The sequence below is a fragment of the Podarcis tiliguerta genome (assembly GCF_965153285.1).
Source record: "Podarcis tiliguerta genome assembly, chromosome: 6".
Lineage (NCBI taxonomy): Eukaryota > Metazoa > Chordata > Lepidosauria > Squamata > Lacertidae > Podarcis > Podarcis tiliguerta.
Window position 1 is genome coordinate 45137092 of NC_139539.1, and position 20108 is coordinate 45157199.

At 41.5% G+C, this 20108-nt stretch overlaps 2 protein-coding genes across 35 annotated transcripts in view; one reads left to right on the forward strand and one right to left on the reverse strand.

Annotated features, from left to right (window-relative positions):
* Positions 1 to 1625, reverse strand: part of OARD1 (O-acyl-ADP-ribose deacylase 1) — a gene marked incomplete at its 5' end in the record, with an annotated part of 34776 nt that extends 33151 nt beyond the window's left edge. For 2 of the 9 annotated variants that reach the window (XM_083445977.1, XM_083445978.1), the window contains one exon: positions 781 to 1308. In XM_083445977.1, the coding sequence (XP_083302103.1) occupies positions 781 to 807 (27 nt within the window). Of the gene's footprint in view, positions 1 to 780 lie in introns of all 9 variants that reach the window. The other 7 variants (XM_083445972.1, XM_083445971.1, XM_083445970.1 and 4 more) reach the window with 7 other exon arrangements.
* On the forward strand, positions 1586 to 18810 carry NFYA (nuclear transcription factor Y subunit alpha). 26 transcript variants are annotated; one of them, XM_083445875.1, is made up of 10 exons: positions 1586 to 1719; positions 5719 to 5837; positions 7167 to 7253; positions 9903 to 10049; positions 11328 to 11459; positions 11623 to 11728; positions 12903 to 13069; positions 13319 to 13492; positions 14343 to 14444; positions 15740 to 18810. In XM_083445875.1, the coding sequence occupies exons 2-10, from the start codon at positions 5763 to 5765 to the stop codon at positions 15791 to 15793; spliced, it is 1044 nt and encodes a 347-aa protein (XP_083302001.1). In that variant the 5' UTR covers positions 1586 to 1719; positions 5719 to 5762; the 3' UTR covers positions 15794 to 18810. The 26 variants fall into 26 exon arrangements, with proteins under 26 accessions (XP_083302001.1, XP_083302010.1, XP_083302004.1 ...); XM_083445884.1 differs by having other exon boundaries at positions 17066 to 18810; XM_083445878.1 differs by having other exon boundaries at positions 12921 to 13069.
* The last annotated feature ends 1298 nt before the right edge of the window (positions 18811 to 20108 follow it).

A 20108-nucleotide genomic window follows, 5' to 3' on the forward strand; every position in this document is an offset into this window, starting at 1 on the left:
TTTTTTAAGAGGAGAGAGCTAGAGGGAAACATCATGAGAATTAGTAGCATTTTTAATATAACTTGCAAAAATGCCAGCCATTTCATACTTGGTATTTTATTCTATTAAAGGCATTTGGTGTAGGATCAACAAGGATAGAACAGGTAAACATGACTGACAGAGAACCATTTCCAAAATAATAATCAGCAGTCAGATTGTGAATAATTGTGTGTGTCGATCTGAACTTATTCTATCATTTACTGTACTGTAACCTAAAACTTACAAGAAAATGAATAGAATCCTTTTGATCACCACCTATGAAAGATAACTGTAATGACTACGAGAGGATTTGTTCAACACATGGGGAAGTGCCTATTTATATTATATTTAAAACTGCCAATTGAGTGAACAGTTTCCTGACGAGCCCATTAGGTGGCAGTCACAGTCAGGCAGGATCCAAAACTGTACGGCCCCAATATTGCACCAGTGAACCTGAGAACCTTTTCTCGGCGCTTTCGAAGCAAAGCTGTGTTAAGGGAAACAACCGAGTCCAGTACTGTATTCATTATCAGGTGTAGCGTACCAAGCAAATTGTAAGTCTTGAGAATACATTTGCTTAATATACCATCAAAACCAAATACCTAAACTTTCGTCTCCTTTCATCACAACTATAGGATTGCACATAATTACAATAAAGATACCCCGCTTTCCTGCTACGAGAACTAAAACAGCAGGCACCAACACCAGCAAAACAGAATTGCTTCATTGTAACAAATGGAGGGAAAAGACTCCACTACGCACTCGCTCTCCTTTTGCAGCCATAAGCATCGAGCGCTTTCCAGGATTTCTTCAGGTGTAAAGACTGGAAATAAATGGAAAATTCCTATGGGAAAAACGAACAGGAATGACAGGCAACAGCAGCCCCAAAACAATAAATACGAATCGAGGCACGGGAGACTCTGGGGGGAGAGGTGTTATCAAATAAGGGCTCTCCCCCCGGCTTTACTTTAGGGGGCTTTTTTTAACACGTTACAGATAGCCTCGCAAGAGTTTCGGTATAATTATTCTGCCTACAGCCTTCTGAGGTAAATGCGAAATAAAAACGAGGAGCGTCCCCCTGACCCGTTCCCACTACCTGTCCTAACGGCTGCTGAGCTATTAGGCGTCTCCACAAGGGAAGGCGCCTCCGCCTCTTTCAAAAGCGGTAGCTACTAACACCCTCCGGGAAAAAGCGGCGCTGTCCGCCACCGAGAACGTGTAAGGGCAAACGTGTAACGTCGCTCTCCAGCCTGTTTTGGCCGGCGGAGTGGAGGCCCTCCAGTTTCCCGTAAACGTAAGATACAAAATGGCAGCTACCTATACGTATGCCTTTCTAGGCAGAGAACTCTACGGTGTCGCCTCAGAGCACAAATTACCATAGGAAACACACACACACCAATTATCCTGCCCTGCACATGCGTAGAGAAGCTATCTAAAAGTAGAAGGCAACGAGGCGACTTAACGAGGGAGCGCACGACTGTTCCAACAGCGCGTGCGCGCAGAGTTTCAAACCAGCGCAAGCTTCGGCGGGAGGAGCTCTTCTTGCGGCGCCTGCGCGGAGGCCACCCTCGTCTTCTCTTTGTTGGGCGTCGGGGGTTGGGCGCCATTTTGCGCGGCGGCTGAGTGGAGGCGCTGATTGGGTTTCGGGGACCGGTGGCGGAGCCAATCAGAGCGGGACCCGAACCGGGGGAGCAAGGCACGGTGAGTGCGAGCAGCCAATATGGAGCCCCCGAGCGCCGGCCCAAGAGCCGGGATTGGCGGGGCCGAGTGGCCAGTCAGAAGGCCGCGCGCGGGCTAAGGCTGGGCGAGCGCTGGGGCAGCGAGTGGACGTGGCCCGTTGGGTGCCCGGATCGTGCGCTGAGGCGGGATGGGGTAGCCGGGAGGGTCACCCCAATGGGGAGAGGACGAGGACGGATAATCGGTGCCGTTCCGCCCTTGGCGCGGTGCTCCCGGGGCCGCCGGAGAAACCTCTGGGATGCCCTTTTGTGGCCCTCGCTGGGTTGGGGGTGAAGTTGGGGGTGAAGGGGGAGAGTGTGGGGAGCCCAGGGGAAGTCGCGTTATGGGGGGTGGCTTTCCTGGAAGGGGGAAAGCGGCCTCCGGTTCTCCCTCCAAGCTGACACGGCTGTGCCCAGTGCGGGACTCGTCACCCTGCGTGTGGCTGCCTACCACTGCCCAACGAGGTCAGTTTTGCTCGGACGCTGATCACGGCAACCAAATGGCTCAAGGTCCCCGGCGAAGCCTTCCTGCCTGTTTCTGGGCCCAGCTCTGGCCTTTGTCATAAAAAAGTACTCTTCGCTGAGACCCAGTACTGCAAGTGATAGGGCCTTTCGCTACACAAAGGCAGGCATCTCTCCCTTACTTGTCATGCTAGATTTCAGTATCTGTTAATAGCATGTTTTCTTCTCTCATATTAGAAATTTGGCCTCAATTTTTTGTGTGAATTTGATGAGGGGAGGTGGCTTTGTGATGTCCTTCCTACAGCAAAAAACAAAACTTCTGCATTAAACTTCATTTTAGCTGACATGTTTGCATTACAAAGGAGTGATCTGTCGTCTGCCTGTTTGCAGTTCAATTATTTTTCCATTGGGTTTTGTGATAATGATTTCATTATTCTATGAATTATGTAAGAATGAAATCTAGTAGAAATCAATGGAGTTCCCTATACCTACCGTACATGGAACAAAATGCATTATATGATTTAGGGTTGAACTGTAAGTGATGGGAGCTATATGTATTCTCTGATATGTATATAATTTCAGAATTCTAGTTAAACTTGGAGAAGATTTCTTTTAAAAAGCTGCTCATGAGGAAAGCTATTAACCATAGCTGTAGGCAATTGATAGACATTGCCAACGTGATATTCGGGCGCTGTTTTTCTTGCTTTTTTGCCTTCTAGATGTAGTGCAGCAATGTTATCAAGCGTTTCTTGGTGGCCATGTTTATTGATCTTTGTGTTGATCTTAGAGAATGTAAGAATTGAAATTTAAAATGTAATCCACCCTAAGTTGTGGCACTAGGTGGTTGCCAGGTACCCGATATATCTTCATAAGGTGAGAAATCTGCAGCATTCTTCTGCGGGAAACAAAGAAAGAGGTGAAGACTTGGCAGTAATAGGAAGCGTCACATTCATCGGACATCTCAGCTGATGTTGGCATATATTTTGTATCAACTTAGTTATATGGTTTAATACAATATATGCGCTTTCTGCACCTGCCATCTTTTGGGGTCCTGCTCTCCAAATTTTGTCCAAATGAATGCATGTGCAGGACACCCTTGCTCATCATCAGCTATTCTGGAGATCATCTGGATGAGGCGGAAGTGTCCCTCCAGGGAGCTTGGTTACCAGCGAGGGAATACCTCAGTCCACTCACCCAAACAGTTGACAGACCAAAGCTACTGCTGGAAATAGTAGAAATACAAGCAGGGGCAGGGCTGAATAGGATTCATTAGATTATCTCAGCCTAGCAGGTGGCTCAACAACCTTCTCTCCCTTACCAGCATGAGCAGTAGGGTTGTGGATGCAGCAGAGGCTAGGCTGCTGCCTTAAGCCTGCTATGCAGGTGTTTGGATTGCTTCCTTAGCTAACTCCAAGATAAATCCTGAGGTGATGTGAACATTTCAGAAAAGCTGAAGCGCCACCCAAATAATACTATCACACCTTTCTGAGCCTGCTGTTGCTTGTTCACAGTTTACTTTGCAGCTTGGCTCTGCTGGAGGTTGCTCTAGTATCTGCTGCCAATTGGTGAGTGTGAGTTTAAGCTTAGAGTAAATGTATGTCTTCTTAACTCCAGTTTCAGTTTCCAGTGGGTTAACAGCTGAGTTTGATTGCCTGCCCTGGATAGTGGTTTTCTCCTAGCCCTGCTTGGGTCCCAGACAGCAGTAATGCTGAAGGGGAAAGAAGAAGTAGGTAGATCAGCAAGTAGGTAGTCAGGGAAGAAGGTACAGGAGACTCCATAGTTGGAGTTGCTTCCAGGTTACCATAGAAGCAGAAGCAGTAAGTCCATTCTGACATTAGTTGTGCAGTATGGAACCCCCTGAAAGGTGACTCTTTACCCACTGCTAATGTATCATCAGCAGGCCCACAACACATAAGCAGAATATACAGTGGACTCCTTCCCAGATCAGTATTGCCCCAATTTTGGGAAAAGCTGCAGCATAGATTTCTGCTATGTAGTCTTGTGCTTGTGTTACCTGTAGGACAGAAAAGCCCTGCTGCTGGTGCAGCTTCCACAGTTGAGTAGCACTGGAACAGGGCTAGGAGAGCATACATTCCATTCCCACCCCAATCCCTATTGCCCGAAACATCGCTTCTGGCAATCCTTGCTTCAAATTCTCTGTCGCATCATCTTGGGTGCAATTCTTGTTGAAAGCATTATAAATAATTGCAACAGGGCATTTTGGAGAGAAAATTACAGAGCTTGTTATAAACTTTATTACTTTGAACTACTTTAGAATGCAGTCTGTCACCTGGTGTGGTGGTGGCTGTATCTGAATTTTCAGATAGGAAATTGTTGGATAGGAGGTTGTTGGGTTAAGGCCATGGAAATAGAGTTTTGTGTTTTAAATTGTAAATGTTGCTTAATACTGCAGTTTCTACACAGTGTACCATAAGATCAGAAAACTCAAATTGCCTACGGAAAACGTATTAACCAAACACCAGATGTTATATAGGGAGGGGTCCTGCCTGATCTCATCCGGGAGGAAGCACCATAGAATTGGTTACAGCTCCTGGTGGATAAGATGTGTATCTGAATCATTAGTGGGAAAGGCATTAACAGTGAATCTCTCAAAGACCTCCGTGACTGGTCAGGAATATAACATATTGGGGTTCTTAAGGTATCCCTGTTCCAAGTTGTAAAGAGCCTTGTAAATCAATAAAATTTGTTTGTTTGTTTGTTTGTTTGTTTATGCCACACTTCATCGGAAGACCACAGGATAGTTTGCAACATACAACACAAATGTAGCATAATATCTGCAGAGCATAAACATCAAATTAATTATATAAATACAATCCTAATAATTAGAGATACACAGTACAGTCATACTTCACGTTGAATGTGCTTCAGGTTAAGCGCCTTCGGGTTGCGCTCCGCGGCAACCTGGAAGTAACAGAGCACGTTACTTCCGGGTTTCACCGCATGCGCAGACGCTCAAAATGACGTCATGCGCAGAAGCGGCAAAACACGACCCGTGCCATCACGTCTTGCGTTCCATTCGGGATGCGAACAGGGTCTGGAACAGATCGCATTCGCATCCCAAGGTACCACTGTAAATACAGATTATCTCAACAGCAGCATAAAAGAAGAGGAACAGAGTAATATATAAAAACAGCACAAAAATATATAATGACAGGCTCTTGTAGTATGCAGATTATATGAAATGTCCAGGCAACAACCTGGATATGCAGAATCCAAAATCTTTTATGCCAAAATCTTTTACAGCCAAACTGTATAGAAAACAAAAATGAAACTTAACCATTTAAGAAAGATGACAGCTTGTCTTTCTGAAATGCCCTTCGATAGCCACATTCACTATTTGTATTGGCTGCACAAGAGTTACCTCAAATGTATCGTGCTAAAGTTTATTTAACACTGGGATTATTTGAAGGAAAGGAGGGCTCTGCTCAGGTATCCTAACACATTTGTAGTTATAAATGAATTCAGATCTTGATCATTGTTTGAAATCTTCTCTGCTTTTTAGGTTTCCAGTTGAGGACTGAATAGAGGATTGACACTACAAAAACAATGGAGCAGTACACAGCAAACAGCAATAGTTCAACAGAACAGATTGTGGTGCAGGCTGGACAAATTCAGCAACAGGTGTGGAAAATTACTTGGGATGGCTAACTCATGCATTTGGTTCTTAAATTCTGCTTTAGAGGCCAACAATAATAGATTCTTCATTGCTAATTATTACTTTATTCAGAGATATGTGTGTGTTTTCAAAAACTCCATACCTGTTTTAAATATTAAGAATATGCAGCGCAAAAAATAATTGCAGGACGTTTTGTCTTTCAAACTTGTATTTTTCCAGATTGTTCCCACCTAGTACCCAAAGTGGTTCTAGTTTTCTCCAACAGTGTGTAAGCTGTTACTTTTATGAAATTTTATTATAGTCTACGGAAAAATGAATAGTTAGTGACTTATGCAGTCTTAAGTGACATCAGTATCACTCAATGAAATCTTTGGTGACTTTTATTTTTTCGTAGTAGGTACAGTATTTTTTGCACCATAACACTCACTTTTTTCCTCCTAGAAAGTAAGGGGAAATGTCTGTGCGTGTTATGGAGCAAATGCCTGCGGGTGGCGGGGGGATCTGCTGCAGTCGTGAGCAGAGGATCCATGGTTCCCCTTCCTTCCCTCCTCCGTGGTTACAAAGCATGGATCCTCAGGATTTTTGCATTGGGCTACTCCAAACTCACTGCCAGATCACATGTCTGTGGCCACAGCATGAACCACAAAAATCATATATCCACTATTTCGTTTAGAATATTTTTTTTCTTGTTTTCCTCCTCTAAAAACTACGTGCGTGTTATGGTCTGGTGTGTGTTATAGAGCAAAAAATACGGTAGGTGTTTTGGTCATTTTTGTAAAAAAGTTACGATCCTGTAGTACTGTATTAAGATGTCCTTCAACCCAACTCTAAGCTTTAAAACATAATGTAGCATTATGTAGGTAAGTGAATAGGTGCTGTTTTAGTATGAATTGAAAAATATAATAGACTGTTTTCTTTCCCTTTGTCTTACCTTGCTACCATTTTCTTATGTGTATGTGCTTTTTTCTGAAAAAAGTCCTGACACCACAATGTTAAGGCTGCACTGATTTAGGCTCCATGCAGTGAGAAAGTATTCAGAATTATTCTTGAGAGTATAAAGGCCTTCAGTGGGTTATTTATTTATTTTGTGCTCCTCATGAAACCTGCAGCTCATTATAAGGAACTTTGAAGAGCTTTTATATTTATCCTGGGGGCAGCAGCAGTACAGTGTTGTTCTTTTTTCAGCCTGTGTCTCGGTCTAAACACCGGAGGTAAACCAGATAACTCCCCTTCACAGGACTCCTTGTCCTTCTCCCTGCAGTAAGGCTATTTCTTGTCTTGAACTCTTCCTTTCCTCCTGCAAAGTTTTAAGCTCTTCCTGTTCCTGTTCCCAGCAGCAGGGCGGTGTCACTGCTGTCCAGTTGCAGACTGAGGCCCAGGTGGCATCTGCCTCAGGCCAGCAAGTCCAGACCCTCCAGGTAGTGGTGTCCTATCTGTTGTGTTTATGTGAGCACTGCATGAATCACCCCATCACCTCATGTTTGATGCTGTCTTTGCACTGGGGCTTGAAATAGGAACAGAAAAATAGTGGCAGTTTACTTGCTCTGTAACCGGTTATGGCTTATTCTAACAGTAGAGAACATTAGAGTTAACATGGTTGGAACTGACCTTGCAGATAAAAATGCATGCAGCAAGTCCAGATACATGAAACTTCTACTTCGCAAATACAAAGATGAGTAACCCTTTCTTTTAGCCTCTCTTTGGGAAGGAAAATCTAGATGAAATTATACATGTTGAGAGAGTGACAGATTCCCCTCACCCAGTCCGTTGTTCGAAGAAGACACACTTTTTAAAATAAAATTTAAAAAATCTTACCTGACCAGTATAGATAATGGATTGTTTATGTTCTAATCAGAAAACCTGTAAACTAGATTTTTTAAAAAAATGAAACAAAAACTGATGACATCCATTGGAGGTATATTTCAAACCCTGGTTTGTGCTCTGTGGAACTATTAATGTCATTGTGAACATCATCTCATTTGGTTAAATATGCCAGGATTGCTGTGGATGTTTTTATTTCTTTTCTTGAATGGTGTTGTTTCTAATTTGGCTTGAATTGACTTGGGTTGGGGTTTTTTTGTTTATTTTTTTTTTCCTTGCTAGAGCATTTGAATTAGTATTCAATAATTTATTATTCTGAGTGCTGAACTAATTAAAATGGCTTGCTTGCATTTGCTTGACTTCGCCTGGATTATATATTTTGTTCCTCTTCTGCTCTCCAACCTGTCATTCTAAGACTGCGGAAAACTTTATTGTAGAATTTGAGAAAGGTAGAGTTGACTTTTGTTGATTTCTACAGCAGATATGTTTGTCAATATACATCTCACTTTAGCTTTCTTTTCTTCTGTTTTTGACTACTCTTTCATTTCCTAAGTGAAATGTAACTCTACATGAACTAGTCCAAAGCCCATTCATTCATAAGAATATTTCTTGTGTCAGGATAATGGCCCATCAAACTCTGGCTTTTCCCTCACAGCACAAGCTAATGATTGAGGTTTCAAGGTAGCTCACATAGTAATCAACCTCCTAAAGGCAAATTAGAGTACTATATGTGTCATACTCCATTCTCATAATTCCAAGGGACTACTTGGAACTGTTCGCCTATTCACTACTGAGTTCATGTATTGTTGTTGGCGTATACAACCTCAAACAACCTTGGACCCGGATGCCTAGCAGATCTTCTCCCCCTATACATACCCATGATCAGTTTGTTAAGATCTTCCTGGTTATAACACAATCAGTGGAATGCCACCTTTTCACATCTAAAAGGCTGGCCTTCTGGTTATCTTCCCACCTGCAGTCCATGAGCTGGAAAGTAGTTATATTTAAATGCTTATTGAAAACACACTTTTATGCAGGCTTCCCCTGGATTCTAAAGTTTACTGCCCTGTTCTGTTGATAGGTATATTAAGCGATCTAGTTATATATTTTTATGGTAAGTAGTAATATTTTGCTCTGGATATTTTATTTAAACCTCTTGGGGTTCATTTATATTGTTGTTTAGTCTTTTAGCCGTGTCCGACTCTTCGTGACTCCATGGACCAGAGCACGCCAGGCACTCCTGTCTTCCACTGCCTCCTGCAGTTTGGTCAGACTCATGTTTGTAGCTTTGAGAACACTGTCCAACCATCTCGTCCTCTGTCGTCCCCTTCTCCTTGTGCCCTCCATCTTTCCCAGCATCAGGGTCTTTTCCAGGGAGTCTTCTCATGAGGTGGCCAAAGTATTGGAGCCTCAGCTTCACAATCTGTCCTTCCAGTGAGCACTCAGGGCTGATTTCCTTCAGAATGGATCATTTATATTAAATGATATAAAATATTTCTTGGAAATCATATATCCAGTTTATTAATACTTATTTACTATGTGAGTTGCCTGGAGACCTCAGTGATTAAGTAGTGTTTGTCTCTCCCCCTGAGCTCTGGTTGCTTCATGTTGCAAACTGCTACATAAGACGGGCAGAAGTGAAAACACTCTTGGTCTTCCTTTTTTCCAACATGGCTGAGGGCAGAACTACATGTTACATACAATGTGGAACTACTGCCAAAAACTGAAGTGAGATCCGGCCTGTGAAAGCTAATGTCAGCTTTCATAAATGTGGTGCCTTCAAGCTGTTTTCATCTACAACTCGCATCATTGGGCTGGTGGGAGTTGTAGTCCACAGCATCCATTGAACACCAGGTTGACAAAGGCTGCCTTGTGCTACATTTGATGTGCTGAGGGATATATTGTTTAATGAGTTAGTGAGATATGCAAACTTGAGTTCCTTACAGAGTTTCAGGTCTCTGGCTATATAGGCCATTTGCTTTATATTTTATCAGCATAGCCATTGGTGGTGAATTATTTCTTTCTCTTAGATTTGATGTAATTGTGCATTTGAGAAATTCCTTGAACCAAACATTTTAAAGTCATCAGTGCTGGAAGTTTGAGCCTAAGGTGATGCATGAATGAAACTTCATTACTGCTGTGTTTGGAGCCTTCTGCACAATGCTTGAACGGTAGATCATAATGCATGATGCAACAGGCTTATTGGACTTCTATTTCATTGTGGTTCTCCCTTTTGTCCATTTCTTTAGGTCCAGGGCCAACCACTGATGGTACAAGTGAGTGGAGGCCAGCTGATCACATCAACTGGTCAGCCAATCATGGTACAGGCTGTACCTGGGAGTCAAGGTCAGACCATTATGCAAGTTCCAGTTTCAGGATCACAAGGACTTCAGCAGGTCAGTATGCCCAAATCTATGAGCTGTAATAAAAGCCAGCAGTGGCTTGCTGGATACCACAAGGAAGCTCACTAAGCGCATTAACAAAGGCAGCCATCACTTGCTGTTTGACCTCATCATCTGGTGATCAGATATATGACGCTGCTGCTCACACAGGCCTATTCTTCATTGTCTTAGCTAGCAGCTATTAGTATTCTTGATGTATTAGTTTAATTCCTTTTAAGAACCATCTGTGCTGCTGGCGGCAAATACAATATAGGAATTATGTGTCGTGTGAAGAAATACTTCCTACAAAAATATGATATATAATAGAAATTACAGGAAATTGGCTTTAGGAGAGACCTTCACTTCTTAACATAATTTTAGCTGTGTTTCATACAGTAGTATTTGTGTAAAGTCACAGCAATTTTTACCAGGTTTTGCATTGTGAACATTGCTCCTGAATTGCACCTCTTCATAGTAACATCTCCAATGTGCCTTGCTTTGCAGAAATTAATGGATTTCATAAATTTTAGTTTCTTGCCATATAGAGGTGCATTCAGAAGAAATATTTGTCTTGCTGTGCTGAGATGATGGGAAGGACCTTTACTGGTAGAAGCTTCCTATGTGAAAAATGAATGTGAAAACTGAATTATAGAGAAGAAAAACTTTTCAAGTATACGTAAAAGATTTCCCACCTGCCTGGAAACTAAATAACCCAGTTTATGGTCTAACAGCAAAGACAGCAATAGCTTAAGAAAGCCACTTGCCCTTGTAGTGCTTCACTCCTGGGAGAATGAAAAGTTTTTGTTTTGTTTTTTAGGCCTTCCTCTGATCCAGCTGTAGATTTTCTCTGGGTTGTTCCCACCACTAGGGTCCCAGTTTTTCAGTTCTACATTAGAGGAAGACAAAGAAGTTGCCACTTTTCTTTCAAGCTGGTTGCTTTATCTACAATACTGTCTTGTATCATATGCATGGTCGTGTTTGCCTAGGACTGAAAGGGAGAGATTTTGTTGCTGAAATGTGATAACTGGCTCCTAGGATTTTAAAGTATTGTTCTAGCCCTGCTATTTAATAGTCCCATTGTTACAGTCCTGATGGGATATAGTAAGTGGCACAGACGAATCTCCCATCTTTGCTTTATCATTGAGCAGAAGTAATTTCTGCCTCCATTTTAAAGGTATTAGTACATGTTTTTACATGTTTTGATTGTCTTAGCCTAATATATACTGTCAATGTTAAGTTTAGCTTTATTAGATTTATCTGATTATTCTGTCCTGCTGATTCTTCCTTTCACAGATTCAGTTGGTCCAGCCTGGTCAGATTCAGATTCAGGGTGGTCAAGCAGTGCAAGTTCAGGGTCAGCAGGGCCAGACTCAGCAAATCATCATCCAGCAGCCACAGACAGCAGTTACTGCTGGCCAGACACAGGTAACATAAAAGAGGAAGATTGCAGGGGGCATTGAGGGAAATGAAACGAACAAGAATGCTGATCTTGGCACATCTGAATTGCAATGTGAAGTTAGGAAGTCCCAAGGCATTGTAGTTTTGCATTGCTTAGTGTTTCATCTCATGGGATGTTTTTAATTTGCAGACACAGCCACAGATTGCAGTTCAGGGACAACAAGTAGCCCAGACGGCAGAGGGACAGACAATTGTCTATCAACCCGTTAATGCTGATGGAACAATTCTTCAACAAGGTAGGAATTCTACATGCCACAGTATACTATTTCACTTTCTTTTTTTAAAAAAAAATGACGGTTACCAGAGCAAGATACATACTGTTTGCTTTTTTAATAGCCTTTAGGCACCAAAGTGATGCCATTAAAATTGATGAACGTTTTTAACCCTGTTTTGTAAGGATCATTGTACCAAGAACCTACAATTCTATGTTCATAGTTACAACATTTGTATACTCAGGAAGGAGTGTGCAATTATGAAAGAGTGTGGGATGTTTACCCCATGGTGTCTGTTGTGTGGTTTCTGAAGTGAAACTCAAAATTCCCAGTCTCCTGAAATACCAAAATAGGTTTTTTTCCCCTGAATGCATTTTAAATAAAAGGACACATTCTACTCATGTAAAAACATGCTGATTCCTGGACCGTCTGCAAGCCGGATTGAGAAGGCAATTGGGCCGCATCCGGGCTTTAGGTTGCCTACCCCTGGGCTAGGGCTTGCCGATCAGAAGGTTTGAATACCCGCCACAGGGTGAGCTCCCATTGCCCGGTCGCAGCTCCTGCCAACTTAGCAGTTTGAAAGTATGCCCCAAAGTGCAAGTAGTACCGCTCCCACGGGAAGTTAAACAGCGTTTCCATGCGCTGCTCTGGTTTCGTCAGAAGCAGCTTAGTCATGCTGGCCACATGACCCGGAAAAACTGTCTGCGGACAAACGCTGGCTCCCTCGGCCTGTAAAGCGAGATGAGTGCCGCAACCCCAGAGTCGTCTGCGACTGGACTTAACTGTCAGGGGTCCTTTACCTTTTAGATAAGTCCCATTTCTCAGTTATGGCTGATAGTCCTTCAGATGCCTATCCTTCATGAATGAACATGCAATTCCCTTTTAAAGCCATCCAATCTAGACGCTGCTGCCTCTTGCGGTGATGGTGTTAGTTCAGTTATTTACCAAGGGGAAGTTAAAATCTTCATACTCCATCTCTTGCATTCTTATCTGGGGGTGGGAAGGCAGAAGTCTTTATTTTTGTGTTGTATGAGGAGCACATGGATGTGGATTAATCTATTAATATATCTGAAAAAAAATCTCATTTTTTCAAATCCACAGGCAAATTTCAGGGCAGAGTGAATAAAATCCGAAGTGGGACTAATTATGTTCCCTTCATCTTTGTGTTTGTGTATGTTTTTGTTTTTGTTCCTTAAAGTTACAGTCCCTGTTACAGGCATGATCACCATCCCAGCAGCCAGTTTGGCCGGAGCACAAATAGTTCAGACTGGCGCCAACACCAACACAACCAGCAGTGGACAAGGAACTGTAACTGTGACGCTGCCTGTGGCTGGAAATGTGGTTAATTCAGGTGGAATGGTCATGGTGCGTATTGCCTTTTTCTAATTACCCCATTTCTTTGCTGAATCTAATGCACTGAATCTGTAGAATAAATGATTTATTCCACTTGGCAGCCTTTTGCTTTGCTCATAATGGGAGCAGGGGTTTATAGATTTTAGGAAGTTATATTTGATCTTTGGCTTTCTGTAAGGTATATTCAGGACTACATTGAATTGAATATGGTGTGGAGAGATGTATTCATTTTAACTAATCTCTTTCCTTCCCTTGATGCAGATGGTACCTGGTGCTGGATCAGTGCCAGCCATCCAGAGAATACCTTTGCCTGGAGCTGAGATGCTTGAAGAGGAGCCCTTGTATGTGAATGCGAAACAGTACCATAGGATTTTGAAGAGGAGGCAAGCAAGAGCTAAGCTGGAAGCCGAAGGGAAAATTCCAAAAGAGAGGAGGGTAAGGCTATGATCTAACGTTCATGAGAGGCAGAGAAACAGTAACATTTACTGTGTGTCCTTAAAATTGCCTATATTCCTATTATAGAAATTCCTCTCATTTTCCTCTGCTTAGTTACAGTAGACTTCAAATATTTTAACCATACTGGGTTCAAAGAACATGCTTTCTGGACTTGGCCACCAGAAGCTTTCTTCCTTATATCACTGAAACAGAATTAGTCCTGGGTTCATTTAGACATAGTATAAATTATTGATTTGGAAAATGTTGGTTGGCAGCTCACTGTTTAAAGGGCTATTCTCCTAAAAATTAAGGAGGACCACATCTAGTCAATGTGGAGAAAAACTTTACACTTGTGCAGCTGATGGTTCCCTGATAGCCCCATCAACTTGAGGCATGGGGACATGGCACAGGCTGCCACAGCCATGACTATTTTAAAACTGAGATAAATTATTTTATTTATAATAACCATAATTTCAATTAGATTGAAAGTTTTAATACATGTTCTTAGAAGTTTGAGCAGGGGACTGGAGTGTTCTTTCCCCTCTTGGTTTCATTTGGAGGCAAAGAATAGGCTTTGCCTATTTGCTCTTTGACCTCAAGTCATCAAATCTTTGTTGTGGCAAAGTCCAGCTGAAACTATCAGAACAGGTTAGCTACAACTAAAGTTCCATTGCTTTCAACGAGCTGGAGTGGGGCTTTTGTGTCTCGCTGCATTTCCATGTTGTAGATTTGGAAGAGTTCTTTTGCATTTTGCGCCTGCTTTCTGCTTGTAGTACAGAGTGGATGATCTAGTCACACATTTGTATATGGGATCACTTACATCCTTACAACTTTGTGATTTTCTGTGCAGAAATACCTGCATGAGTCCCGACACCGTCATGCCATGGCAAGGAAGCGGGGGGAAGGTGGACGGTTTTTTTCACCGAAAGAAAAGGATAGCCCCCACATGCAGGTGAGCAAAACTTTCCTCTTTGTTTTAATCAGAGTTTGCATACATATGCTTCCAACTTATTTGCAGCCAGTTCCAAGAAAACCTCTGTGCAACATCTCTAATAATTTTGCTAAGCTTGCAGACCTAGTTTCAAAGTACTTGTATTCTTCCTGGTTCCCACTGAGGCTTTCAGAGAGATCTCCCAACCCTGTTAAGTTACAAGTAACTTTGGGTGGTATTCAATGCTGTCCATGCAAAAGCAGAACAGACTTCTGTTCCTGCAGTAAGCAGGGCTTCGCTACTCTCTCATCCCCTCTGCACACCTTCACAGTCTGCTCTGGAGATCTGTGGGACCATCAAACAGATTTTGTAAGGAGAAGAGAGGGTGGTGAAGGCCTGCTGAACAAGTGGAAATCAGTTCATGCAGTGTTGGATTTTGCCCTCTGTGGAGATGTGATCCACTTTAGAAAATACTCCTCTTATGGTAAAGACTAGAATTGATCTGGGATGGTTCAGCATTTCAAGTTTTGGGGGCTGTACTTTCTGGGACATATAGCTGTGGGCACTGGTACAATACCACTTAATAATCTGGCACACACAAAATACTCTTAATTTCTAATATACTCTTTAAAAAAATAACATAATAATGCTCTTGTACAATACTAGTTGCATCATTATACAGACAAGCTTGTGACCAACAAAACTGTGGCTTGAAGCTGTCGCTGATAAGATTCAACCCCAGTTTTAAAGATGACAAGCTAATTGGTTTGTTTTATAGAATTGCTTTTACTTTTCACGGTAGGTGGGGAAGCAGTCTGACTGCTGCTTATTAGCTACATGGGCTGCATCATGGTTGATCTGAAATATTCTGATTCCTTTTGCTCCGGATAGGCCAAAGTCTATTAGGAGCTGTATGACTGACATGTTTCAAAATGTAAACTGTAGCACAAAACTCTTACTAGGTACTTCTTCTTTCAGAGAGACTCCTTTGGTAATTCTGACATCCTCAGAAATGCAGAGAATGATGACTCGAGAGAGAGCTTTTAACCTAACCTGTGCTGCGTTTGTCTAGAACTGTTTTACTTGTTTGAATTGTATGATTAAACCTACCTTCAGTCCTTATGGTGAAGAGCGGGTAAAAAAATAATACAAACAAACCCACACTTTCCTCCACATCTAGTTCAGTGCTATAGCCACAGCACTAAACAGTTGGGTGTCTACCTTAAAGGGCAGGCTGTTGTTGTTTGTATTTAAATGCTATTATGAAGAGGCTGCAGGTTACAAAACTGTTCTTTCCCCCCTCCTCATCTGTATAGGATCCTAGCCAGGCAAACGAAGAAGCAATGACACAGATGATTAGAGTATCCTAACAGCCAGCTAAAGAACAGAGCGTCTGGACTAATATCTTGTGTCTCTGGAACTGTTCCCTATCCTACCTATCAAACTTCTGAATGGGAAAATTTGCCATATGCACAGCCTGTTCTCGTTTTAAGAACAAATGCCACACTCTCAGTGAGTGGTTTGTCTTAGACTTTTAACTGCAGTGGACTCAGCACATGGAAACACCTATGAACCCACCCAGTTCAGACCAGGGAGTTGAAAAGTCAGACTCAACAGAGCTTTAACATCCTTGACAATAAGTGTGGCACAGCTTGAAACTGCCACTGCCTCAGCAATAACTAGCAGGTTGAAATAGGGCTAGTTACACCATTTGGAAGCCAAGGCTCTTGAACCACACAGGAATGCTAATATTTGAAGCAGCCAGAGCTCAATGTAGCCGCCTTGGTCCCCGCTGCTCCCCACAACCTCAGATTTTATATTTTCTGGTAATGCATCTTTCCACTGCAGAAGCATCTTCTGTAATAGAACTCTTGACACGACACTGAAAGTTTTTCTCAGCGTACTGTCCTACATAAACTGTCTCCAACTATTTGTGACAGAATTAATCCATTATCACAAAGTATTGGGAAGTTAGAAGACTTGGGGTAATGCATGCATGTTCCAATGGATAGCAGAGAAATTGTATAGTGGCCCAGGGGACAGTCATGGGTCGTTGGGGGAAGGGGGTGGGGATAGATCTGGATAGATCTTGGTGTCAGAGCTAGTAATGTGTGTCAGTTAAAGTTCACTGACATTCTGTTCCTGCAGGCTGAGAAATGCACATCTTCTGAAATGCACATACTGCCGCTGTCTTTGGTGCAGTTGTTTCTCCAATATCAGAGCATTAGATACGGTGTTGTGAGCATTAGTCAGGATGTGACACATACTTTGCCCTAACCAAACCCTATGTTGTTAACATCCTCCTGTAGCTCAGATTGCATTGTCCATGAGAATTAACATGAACAGTCCTCTCAAGCTTTTTATTTAATCATCTCTGTAAAACGGCACTTAATTCTGTAACCTTCGCTTTCTGTTCTGAGGGACTTTTTCCTCATTTTGATTGTTTATCATTATGTTTATCATTATTGGAATGTTAATCATTACGAGAAGTGACAAAAAAAGAAATGGAGTTTCTTTCTGCCAAGCATCACTTGCTACCTTTTTCACTTCTCCCAAGATTTTCTTTCTTCCCTTATTGCTACTTGCTTGGGCAATGCCATGAGGTCCAGCTAGCACTATGTTATGTTCTTTTATATTCACAGGCTTATGTTTAAGCCTGCATTGCTTACCGAGATTGAGAGTGAAGGAGGATTGGAGGAGGCTCGTCTCTGAAAGATGGGAGACGAACTACAGTAGCAAGACTGAGGGGCTGCATAAAAAAGAAGGTGCCTGGAAGTTGACTGTTAAGTTTTTAAGAGGGATCTCATGGCATCAGAACTGGTGTCATGAGGTGGCTCTCCCTAGTTAAAAAAAGTAGAACTCATTTGTCACTTGATTTGAAGTAGCTTGGATATGGGCACCTTCACAAGGCCCCCTTTTCATGACATAAAAAGATAATAATTCAGGAGAGTGGATTTGAGAGAAAATAATTGGTACTAGTAAATCAGCAGAGATTGCTTATCCAGTGGACTAGAACAGTGCAGCTTTCAGATTGGCTAACTTAATTCCAACCAATGAAATGTTAAGACAACTGATATACAAGTGTGATGTCAAACTCTAGAATGCGTCTGGAGAAAACAACGTAAAGTGAGATGTGGAGCAGAGTTTAAGCTATTTATCACCATGCTGTACATGGTGTTCCAGTGCTCTAACATAAGTTATTGAAAGCAAAGATGTGCGCTTTTTTTGTATCAACTGCACTTATCCTTTTAAGCCTTTGTGCAGGTTGCATGTTTCTAAACCTTTTTGTTTTTAATCCCCACTAGCCTTTCTGTTTGCTTCTTTGCATTTGCCAGCATCCTGGGTGCCTTTGATTACCATTGTAGTTTTCTTCAACAGGCTATTTCCATGTCATCTAGTGTTTCTTTTCACTGGTTTTACAATAAAATATCCAGTCTTAGTGAAGGAACAGTGAATACTTTTTTTTAATACTGTTTTGCAGTTGTAAATATCTAAAGCATTGGTACGTTTTGAAATACTGATAGACATGGTGAGGAGGAAATACTGTATAGTCTGAATTAAAGATGTTCCTCCATGTGTTTCCCTTTTCAGTTATCAGTTTTATCACTGCAGACTGGGATGGTAAGGGAATCAAGGTTCTCCTAATTCTTTGTGTGTGTAAAATCATAATACGACATTTGCATCTTTAAAAAGACCAAGCCATCGCTACCTTTTTCAACCTAAAAACAAAAACAAAAAATGCTCTTTGATACCTATATGTAGATGGTGCAGACACCTTTTTAATTTTTGGTCTATAGTTAGGTTTTTCTGTAATGGTGTAAAATGTCCTGATAGGATCTATTATACCAATGTCTTAGACTTCATGTGTGTAGGTCAAACTTATTTCAAAATATTTGTTAATATTAGGAGTCTCAAACTGCAACGTGTTGCAAAATGTTTTGTTCCTGGATAAAAAACTAAAAGCAGAAGTAATGCCAAGTGCAAACTCTTAATTGGAAATAAAAAATCAGGCTATGAAATATTTAATTGGGGATAGACTTAAGGGATAAAGCTGGAGTGGGTTTGAAGAAAATGTAAATTTTTCTATTGACCTATAAAACACTGGAACATTGAGCCCATTTAAAGCGGTTTGATACTTAAGGGTTGGCGTAGAAACCTCCAAGGCTAAACTTCTACAAATATTTTGCATGTAAAAAAAAAAAAATCAGTTTCTTGGGTTGTGAATGGGGATTGGAGTATTGATATTTGTGAAACCGTAAGGCAAAGTTTGTACATAGTTCAAAAGTTTATAATTTTTTATGCTGCATTTTGAAGTGTATTTTGTCTTTAATAGATACAACTGTAAGTACTGTGTACACTATTCAGCCAATAAAATGTTTATAAAATATGCTGTTGACTTCGAGTCTGATTACTATTTATCATTATTTGTAATCACTTACAGTATAATCACTCATGCATCATTTGGAACTGCACTCCTGCTCAGCAATTGAGAAGAAATAAATAACTAAATACCAGAGCCAGCGGGTGGGGTATCATTCCTCCTGAGAAGGTGAAATGCTAGCCCTGATGATGAAACAATTGCCTTAGCATGATGTTGAATTCCTCCTGCAGTCTAGGGGTATAGTAAGAGTTTGGACATGCTTTGTTTTTAATATGCGATAGTTTGCATTGAGCATAAGACTTTGACTGCAGCTAATGGATTCCAGTGAAGTTATAGGAGCAACTGGATTGCATTGTGGGTGTGCACCATCTGATTGCTGCCCCATTTTTTTCAAAATAGCGTGCTGGGAAACTGAAGTTTGTTTCCTCATGAGCAAGGGGATTTGGGGTGTAAAGAGAGGAAGTATTCAAATTTTAAAGCCCACACCGGTAGCATGGAGTGGAACAATTCAGAAAGAGCTGCATCACATCAGTCTCAGACATGAGGTGTCAGCTTGAGGCACAAGTTGAATTAGGGTGACGAATTCCTGCTGCTTTGTTTTATATTCTGATCCATCAGTAGCTGTTCTGATACCTATCCCTCCAAGTTTATAACACACAAATATATTAAAGCCTAGCATTGATGGATAGGATACATAAAACAGGTATGGATAACTAATACTTACAAGAGCCTAGTAGATGAATTTGTCATCTAATCATGTACTTAAACTACTGTGAAGTATAACAACTTAGGGCCTGATATATGGGTGTATATCCATTTTATAAAATATTGCAGCATGACCTCACATTCATGGGGTTTGCAATTTCACAAACTATAATGGAATATAGATTATATAATAAAAAAGGTTTACAAGAGACATTTTTGGAATTCGGAGTTTGAAAGATTGTGTTGAAGAGCTTGCCTCTCTTGCAGCTTGGTGCCACACAAACTTTGTGGTTTTGCTCTGTTGGACTTCTATTTCCTTATCTTCCACCCCCCTTAACTGTTCCTGAGGGAATAATAAATGTCTGAGAAGTCATGGTTACATCAGTTAAAATGAAAATGCAAGGTAATAACTTTTAATTGGATCAACTTATGATTCTGTAGAGTCCACACACATTTCTGTAGAGTGTGTAGCTGTGTAGAATGCCTCCAAGATGTGGAAACAGGTCATCCATTTTAAGGAAAACAGGTCATCTCAATGTTGACAAGTTTAATCCCTCTGTATGGTTTCCTGTGTGTTCCCCATCATTGTCAAGTGGACA

What these genes read in the sequence shown, in the direction of transcription:
- NFYA (XM_083445875.1), top strand. Translation starts at nt 5,763, where the DNA reads ATGGAGCAGTACACAGCAAACAGCAATAGTTCAACAGAACAGATTGTG. An exon ending in AAGTCCAGACCCTCCAGGTA is followed by an intron (nt 7,254 to 9,902) that starts GTGGTGTCCTAT and finishes CCATTTCTTTAG; the next exon opens with GTCCAGGGCCAACCACTGAT. An exon ending in TTACTGCTGGCCAGACACAG is followed by an intron (nt 11,460 to 11,622) that starts GTAACATAAAAG and finishes TTTAATTTGCAG; the next exon opens with ACACAGCCACAGATTGCAGT.